At 40.4% G+C, this 9,049-nt stretch overlaps 1 protein-coding gene across 1 annotated transcript; it reads left to right on the top strand.

Moving 5' to 3' along the window:
* The first annotated feature begins 2,029 nt into the window (after positions 1-2,029).
* Positions 2,030-7,260, top strand: LOC116253207 (glutamate receptor 2.7-like). The gene is made up of 5 exons (XM_031627978.1): positions 2,030-2,303; positions 3,870-5,212; positions 5,507-5,819; positions 6,178-6,587; positions 6,709-7,260. The coding sequence occupies exons 1-5, from the start codon at positions 2,030-2,032 to the stop codon at positions 7,258-7,260; spliced, it is 2,892 nt and encodes a 963-aa protein (XP_031483838.1).
* The last annotated feature ends 1,789 nt before the right edge of the window (positions 7,261-9,049 follow it).

The raw sequence follows: 9,049 nt of genomic DNA on the forward strand, positions 1-9,049 counted from the left end.
TGCAAATTATGTAGTGACAGATTTCTAATTTTCACAACAAACAAATTGGGGTTTACAATTACAAACAAGCCCCCACCTCGTCCATATCAAAGGCTTTGGTGAGATATTAGAAAATTAACGTCCCTTCATCGATCTCACCAGACTTGGTCCTTGGAAACAGAGACAGTAAATAGAAACTCAGGCGATTCATCGACTGGGTTGACTCAGTTGTGGATCGGGAAAATTAATTAAAAATTAAATGTTTAATAACAATAAGTAATGTAACAAAAAATCAATGGGGTCTCATGTTTATCATTAAATTACCCGTTTAATGGACTGCTGAACGTTAATCGGGTCAGGGATGGCATTACCTGTTTCATTGCTAGCTTTTAATTACTTTTTTAAGTTTTATAATTTCTTGTTATCTTATTTATTGATTAATTTTTAATAATTTTTTCGTGTTCCAGAACTGATTCAGCTCAGTCGGTGAATCACCCGGCTTTCTATTTACTGTATCTGTCTCCAAAGAACCATGTCCGTCGGTAAAATTAAAATCTAGCACTTAATAAATAATATAACAAAAAAAAATAGTCTATTGATTCTATTATCAAATTACGGGGTCTCATGTTTGTTTAAAATCATATTTGAACATGAAATCGCACAAACGAGGCATCTAACATCTCAATTGTAGTGAAATTTTAGGGGTCCAAACGAATGTCTTAAAGCCGAGTGACAGGCAACTCAACTTAGCTATTACTGACTTATGACTCCGGCCATACTCGTGTTTCTGTTATTTGAAAAAAAAAAGAAAGCAAGAAAATGGATATATAACTTGTCATTGAAACATAAAAAAGTTCTAGGACTTAGTTGCTTGTATAATCCAAAAACAAGCCAAATTAACATTTAAGAGTAAAGCCATGATTAAGCTATATTTATTCATGTAACAACAAAAAATTAACCTTACCATCGGGCTATTTTACTGTTTCAGACTCTGGCATGATTGAGTATGAAACTCTCATGGTATCAATGCAAAACAACTATTAAACAAAAACAAACATTGAATTCAAGATACCATTTATCACCAAATTTTAAGCGAGTCCAAAAGGGCTTTGGTCTAGTCAAATGAGTTGACTCAATAAGTGGAACGACTAATTTGGTTGGTCTTTCCAAATTTTGGGTGAAAACAAGATCTCCCTACTGACCCGCTGGGAGGTCAGGTCCAGCCAAATATGCAAGGTCATCAAGTTGACTCGTGACTCTCCGAGTTTTTAAATATTAGTCTAACGAAATTCCTTATATCCGTAATCCAGACGTTTTTTTTTTTTTTTGACCAACTGCCGACCGTAGATTCCTTACATCTGCTTTTGATATTCTGTAATTGATCCAATACTAATTGATCCAAGTCTGACCCGCTTAGTTACTACTACTAGTAAATGAAGCGATTTGAAAAAAATCCAAATTCAGAATTATTAAATAAAATTACATCGGAATATGAGAAGGGCTGCGATTTCACGAACAATTTTGTAACGTTACTAAATGAAACAAAACCGTCATAGGCATTCAGGATCCGACGAAAAGCTGCGAAAAAAGGTTGCGGTTCAACATATAACAAAATAAATTCCGACTAAATCTGAGTTCTTATCCGGACTTGATTCCAAGTTTTATTTGGGTTTTTTCCTGTGAAAAATGACCGATCGATTCTGGGATACATTTTCAAATGAATCTTTTACAAAGGCAAACTTGTTTCTAATATTCTATGAAAATTCGAGCATGTATCTAGGAGATTTTCAAATGAATGTCGCGTACCATCGCTCGGAGCAGGAAGAAGCGTACATAATATACGCGCATTTCGCTAATTTTCAACTTGATCTACGCGGCTCATTCTTAGTCTTCCAGGAGCTTGACTAGCAAATCAGGAAACGTCGGATCGGTAATTAAAATATTCGCCCTTGCTACGTTCTTAAATTGTTCTTCTCCGCAGGAAACAGAGATCTACATGCTTATTTTAAAACAGTGGTGTCAGTCTGTCCAGTTTCTGGAAGTACTGGAGATGAGCACTTCAAAATACATGACACTCCTTCTTCCTCCTTTTCTCCTCCTGTTGGCGCTCCAGAATTGCCCGCTCTCTCATGCTGCAAACAAGTCTGCAGTGCCTGTAAACGTCGGCTTGATCATCGACTTCGAGTCCCAAGTAGGGAAGATCAGCCACACTTGCATCGCCCTCGCTCTGGAAGAATTCTATGCCACACACAACCACAAGAAAAGGTTGGTTCTTCACGCACGCGACTGCAAGAGAGATGATTCTGTTCAGGCTGCTTCTGCGGGTAAGTTAACTTCTATAGTAGCTAGCTTCTCTACTGCTGCTGCTCAGTCTTTTGGGCATTTAAGAAGTTTGATAGTTCTCAATTTTTTTAAACTAGATTATATACATTTAATCTTGGAAAGAAATAATGATCCAAGGGTGAATTCATATATACAAAAAGCCTACTTTGAATCATCCATGGATAAGTTCTATAGAGATTCCTAAGTTCACCCGCGTGAATAATAAGCAACTGACAAACCCGTTCCTAATTAGTTGGATTGGAAAATATATCCTTGGGACTTGCGCTTGTACGAGTAACGTGTTCTTGCACTCTTTCATCCATGGCTGTCTGCTAACTTGACTTTTCAAACCGCAAAATGAGTTCATTATATTTGAAAATTACTTGGCATGCGTTCTGCTTCTATTAAGGGTGTATATGTCATGCACGAAAAGAAAAAAAAAAAAAAAAAGAAAGGTTTGTATAATTTAGAAGGATTAGTTAAAAGGCCCGATTGCCATAAGGGGCGGAACCAGATTCACATATATTTTAACTGTTTTAATCTGCAGATCCGAGCCGCCGGCATTCGATATTGGTCTTAGATCATGACAAGTTTTCACCATCTTCCTTTAACATCGTTCAAATTTCCCGTTATTTCAGCATCTGAGAAATATAACAATTCAACCCACCTTTTCATTAAAAAGATGGGGAAAAAATACTTAGTACAAGAAAAGAACAAGTGAATAACATATATTCTAAGAGATTCCATTATTTTCCATCTCTCGTTCTTTTCAAAATTTTCCTGTTGCTGTAATTCATGATCAGCTGAAGTTGCACAGGGGAAGAAATTGGCGACTGTTGGCGCCACCGACTCAGGATAGACTGCATCTTCCATTCTCTTATGAGCAACGGGTAGCAACACAAAGAGATGCAAACTGTAAATCAATGAATTGTAGAGGCTACATCAAGCTAAAGAAGCGAGTACTTAGAATCAATTCTATACACCATTCTCAATCTTCCATACAATGACTAATTAATCTTAGGCTACCGTCATCACAGCAAGACTTACGCTTCCCATGATCTACTGTATACATAAACACTTTTAGTTGCTCATGTGGTTGACTTAACGTATCAGTTCTACACAACCAGCATGAAGCCTATAGCGTTTTAATTGTCGGGAATAGATTGCAGAAGAAGCTATGAAAAATTATGATTCAATCGAGAGGTCGTTTCTTGTTGTTAAAAGGAAAAAGAAAAACAATAGAGAAAAAGGTAGCCTATTCTAAATGAAATTTAAGAACAGTCAAAAGGGTCGAAACGCCTAAATATGGCCAAACGGGCAGAAGGCTGTTGGGATTTGGGTTTTTTCCTCTGCCATCACCTTCTGCCCGTTGCGGACTACTATTGGAAGCCGAATGTAAGAGTCGCGGGGAGGATGAAGTTTTTCCTTTAAGAACAACATACTTTAACTTTATACACACACACACTATATATATATATATATATATCAGCAGAATTTGGAAGAGGTTAAACTTAGATATGTAGGCATGATGAGAACTGCCTTCTGATGCTCTTTCCTCTGGATCTTAGCTATTGATCTACTGAAGAACTTGGAGGTGGAAGCCATTCTCGGACCACAAACGTCGCAATCTGCAGAGTCCGTGGCAAATTTAGGAAGCAGGACTCGAGTACCCATTATTTCCTTCACCGCAACCAGCCCCTCACTCTCGTCCACCAACACACCTTACTTTATCCGGACTGCACAAACAGATGCAGCACAAATTGAGGCGCTAGTTGCAGTCATTAAAGCTTGTCAATGGCGTCAAGTCGTGCCAGTGTACGAAGACTCGGCCTTCGGCGCCGGGTTGATTCCATTCTTAATAGATGCCCTTCAGCAGATCGGTGTTGCAGTTCCCAACAGAACACTGGTCCCACCTTCGCCCACAAATGGAAACGTCATTGCTCGAAAGCTGGATGAACTGGACGGAATGGAGACAAGGGTCTTCGTGGTGCACATGACTCATATGCTTGGGGCTCAATTCTTTCGGAAAGTGCATGAAAAAGGAATGATGAGTGAAGGGTATGTGTGGATCATCACCAATTCAGTAGGTGACATGTTCGAATTCATGAATGCCTCAGATATAGCACATATGAGAGGTGTTGTTGGAGTAAAGACACACATACCGCAATCCAAATATTTGAAAAAGTTCACAGAAAAATGGAGGCAAAGATTCCGGTCAGACAATCCCGGGAGCAAACCGCCAAATGAGCTCAACAAGTACGCCATATGGGCCCATGACACTGTGTTTGCATTAGCTTTCGCTGTAGAGCGAGTCGCCAGACCAGGGAGTTCCAAGTTCTTTCCAACCAGAGACCGGAATTGGACGAATTATTTCCAAACGTTGGGGACTTCTCCTTCTGGTCCAGAACTGTTGAATGCAGTTGAGGGGACCAAGTTCAGAGGACTAGGCGGTGAATTCAAACTCAACAACGGGCAGCTTCAGTCTGGAGCTTTCAAGATAATCAATGTGGTGGAGCGTGGTGCTAAGCAGATCGGATTCTGGATACCAGGTTTTGGGCTATCGAAGAATTTCAATGTGAAAAACGAACAGCAAAGTAGGAGCAGTTTAGATGCAGGCAGTGTCCTCAAAGGATCAGTAACTTGGCCTGGTGGATCAAGAGAAGTTCCAAGCGGTTGGGCAATTCCCAAGGGAAAGACGCTGAAAATTGGAGTTCCAGTGCAACCGACCTCCTCAAAGTTTGTAGTTGTAAAGAATAATGGAACGGAAGTCACCGGATTTTGCATAGAAGTGTTCAAGGCAGTTGTCGCTTCCTTGAACTACACGATTCTCTATGAATTTTTGCCTTTTCAAGATTCTAATGGCAAGATGGCGGGGTCCTACGATGAACTTGTTTACCAGGTCTACCTTCAGGTCAGTTTAATTTTCAACCTCGCCTCCTCGCAGAAAAAAAAAACAAAAAAAAACTCAACATACCTCTGCATTGAAATTAGCTATTGCCGGATGTGGTATGATACAACCATGTTACATGAAGTTTTTAATAACGGTTCATGCAATTAACCATGTAGGGCTTTTAAACATTTAGGTAATTCTGACAACATGAGACACCTTATAAGTTTCAAGTTATATATATATATATATATATATATATATATATATACTAAATTGTTATTCATATTGAAATTTCTTGGTTGGTTGATGAAGCAGAAGTACGACGCAGTAGTGGGTGACATGACAATCATCGCCAACAGATCCAAGTACGTGGACTTCACTTTCCCCTACTTAGAGTCAGGGGTGTCAATGGTTGTACCGGTCCAACCCCGCGACGACAATGCGTGGGTGTTCTTGAAGCCGATGACCAGGCCATTGTGGCTGACCACCGGCGCCTTCTTCGTCCTCACTGGCACCATAGTGTGGATTTTAGAAAGTGGTAATGATGAGTCTGAGTTCCAGGGATCTCGTTCTGAGCAAACCGGCAAGGTCTTCTATTTTATCTTCTCCACCTTGGTCTTCGCACATAGTAAGCTTTCTCTTTTCTTTTTGGTCATCTTTTATTTACATATATCGTAAAATGTCTTATGGCTTTTGCTCATGCCTAAGTTGCAACTGTCCCTGACATCTTGCTTATTCAGCAATAGAGGAACAAAAACTTGCACATTTTATCAAGAAAAACTTCTGAACTCGCACGTATTAATATACATATGATGTGCTGTATATATCTCAACGAAAGTAAACAACTTAAACTACAGAGCAGGGCACAAGAACAACATGAACAGTGGAAAATACATAGTCGAAACCACCAGTCTCTGAAAAATGAAGTTATCTACAAAGTAATTGCCATGCTTGAAAGTAACAAGCCGACCCCGTCTTATCTGCAGAGCCGAAACTCGTCAGCAACCTTTCTCGGATGGTGGTGATCGTTTGGGTGTTCGTGGTTTTGATTCTGACTTCGAGCTACACGGCCAGCTTGACCTCCATGCTGACCGCGCAGAAGCTCCAGCCTTCTGTCACCGACCCTCAAACGCTGATCAGAAATAAGAACATGATAGGGTACAGAAAGGGGTCGTTCGTGGTTCATCTATTGAAGCGTTTGAACGTGGATCTTTCAAGGACCAAGGAGTTCGATGACATAGAGAAGGTCGCAGACGCGTTATCAAGAGGTGATAAGGAGCCCGGAGGGATCGCTGCTTACTTCAATGAAATTCCATACAATAAAATTTTCCTGCAAAAGCACTGTAGCAAGTACACCATGGCCGGTCCTGTTTACAAGAATGCTGGCTTCGGATTTGTAACTCTCTCTCTCTCCCTTCTTTCTCTCTCTTTTTGGGTTTTCAGTGCTTCTCTAAGAAGCCACCTGGTTAAATGTCTTTTCGTATATATATATAGCTGGCTGTTAAATGTCTTTTCAGGTATTTCCAAAAGGGTCGCCCTTGGTTTCTGATATTTCTCGCGCAATTTTGAACCTGACAGAGGGAAATCAAATGGCAAAGTTAGTGGAAGATTGGGGTATCAACACTGAATGCGCTAATCAAGAAACAGAGAAGATCTCAAGCAGCCTGTCCCTTTCTAGCTTCTGGGGTCTCTTTTTCATAACCGGAACTGCTTCACTTGGGGCTCTCATCATCGGCACCATTTCAATCATACATCAATATAAGAAGAGGGAGTTAGGAACCTCCCCATCTGTTGACTCAGAGTTCAAAAGCCAATGGCGAAAACTTCTGGACTTTGTTAGATACTTCGATGAGAAGGATCTCACCTCCCCAGCCTTCAACAACAACGTGGCGGCAGCGTCCGGAAACCGGACTGATGCTGTTACTAGTGAGTGCCACTCCCGGGGACAGAGCCCAGTGAGTATGGATGTACAATCTATGCCTTACGAAGATGCCAACTTCACAGACGAAGATGAGCGTTCAGTCCATAGATATTTGGAGACGCATGAAAATGCCCATAGAAACAGCTGAAACTCATTATTAGCATAACCGTAGTGCTTAATATAGAGTGTAAAAGCCAAGGCAGTAATGGACCAGGAACTTTGTTGTCAAGCCTCATTGCCGCCTACATAGATTTTGATTATAGAAGCTCACGAAGAAATTTGAGTCTTCGCTCTCCGTCGGCGGTCCATTTCGAGTCCCACCTTGTAAGTACAATAAAAAAATATATTACAGAAGCTGGTGAAATATTCCATGTGCTGCGTCCCCTACCTCAACTTATGTTGAGGTCATGATAATTAATTGGGTATTGTTGGTCATGGGACATTGCTGACATCTCAAAGGCTTATATATTCATCTAACAGCCAGATATTTTGTTTCTCACTGGTCCTCATGCCTGGTGTCCCATTTGCACACAACCATTTGTTATTCCATGCATGACATAAAAATATTTCCAATCACTGGAAGGATTGAGAAACAAACAATATTTTAATTTTGAGCGCCTATGAAAAAGTGGAACATCATGTATGTGTCCATGGCACCGGCCAGCATCTTGTGAACGTACTTGCATATGTATAATATCTTCTGCAAGATCCGGGAATCCAATATTGCTTAAAACTTATATTTTGATTGCTTGTACCAGACATGTAGCCTTAAATATTGCTGCAAATCATGTGTTTCACAACAACAAAACATACATCCAAAACGGATACACGAACCAATTTCATTGCTTCACCAAATCAAAAAACCACTATTTTCACAAAGACACTTGAAAGTGATTTATTTAAGCTTCGTAGAAGAAAATTTTCACTCATTGATCCAAAACAACAACTTGAGAGTCTAGTTGATAGACACCGGGTATGGGATCATAATACGGGTCTATTGGACTGACCTGATAACACCTATAAATAGGATTGGAGGCCAAAACTGAGAAAAATCATTGTTGTATTTGGAGCTTATTTCCTATAAGAGAAAAGAACCCTACCATGTGATTAGGGTGTGATTTGTGTTCGTTTAGGGTTTCTCTTGTAAGAGGTGCCCCACGTCATCGGAGTATAAGTGCCAATCTCTCCTGATCGACTGAAGGAGATGTTAGAATGTTTGCAAGGATTAGTCGGACAATGGACGACACATGGATGAGAAGTTGCCGAACATGACTGCAGAATACCGGCTGATGAGGGTAATGCTAGAAGAGTTCCTCAGTAGGAAACAATATGATATTGTTGTTTTAGAGAAAATATTTCAAGTAACCCAAAGAATTATTCTGCGAAAACGGAGAACCCATAAATGCGCCAAGGCCTTTAGACGCGAAGTATGAAGAGGAAGAGGCTTCCTCACTTCGAGTCCTGCAAGGGGGAAATCAGTTGTGTCATTGAGCAGCACCATACCATACATTGATCCTTGCAAACCTCACTAGCATCAGATGCAAGCATGGAGAGTTTGTTCATCAACAACCAAACCTCTGCAACTCGGCATCAGTTGTCGGTCGATAGTGTGGTTGCTGCAAAGGGTTACAAGATGAATAGGCACAAAGGTTCATTTAAGCTCTTTTGTGCATCTTGTAACGTGAAGATGAGATATAGAGGAACATAGGAATCAACACGGGACTGCCACAAATAATAACATGCAATGTTAGTCCAAATACTATGATGACCAATTAGTAGAAGTGTCCATCATCATGTGCATGGGGCCGACCGGACTTGAAGGTCAATATGCATCAGCAAGGGAAAGGAGAGCACTAGGAGAGCATACCTGAAACAGGCAATACCACAACATCAATCTTGTTAGAGGGCAATGTAATGAGTCATCACTCTCTCTTGGA

This window comes from Nymphaea colorata, chromosome 4, assembly GCF_008831285.2.
Source record: "Nymphaea colorata isolate Beijing-Zhang1983 chromosome 4, ASM883128v2, whole genome shotgun sequence".
NCBI classification, from domain to species: Eukaryota; Viridiplantae; Streptophyta; class Magnoliopsida; order Nymphaeales; family Nymphaeaceae; genus Nymphaea; species Nymphaea colorata.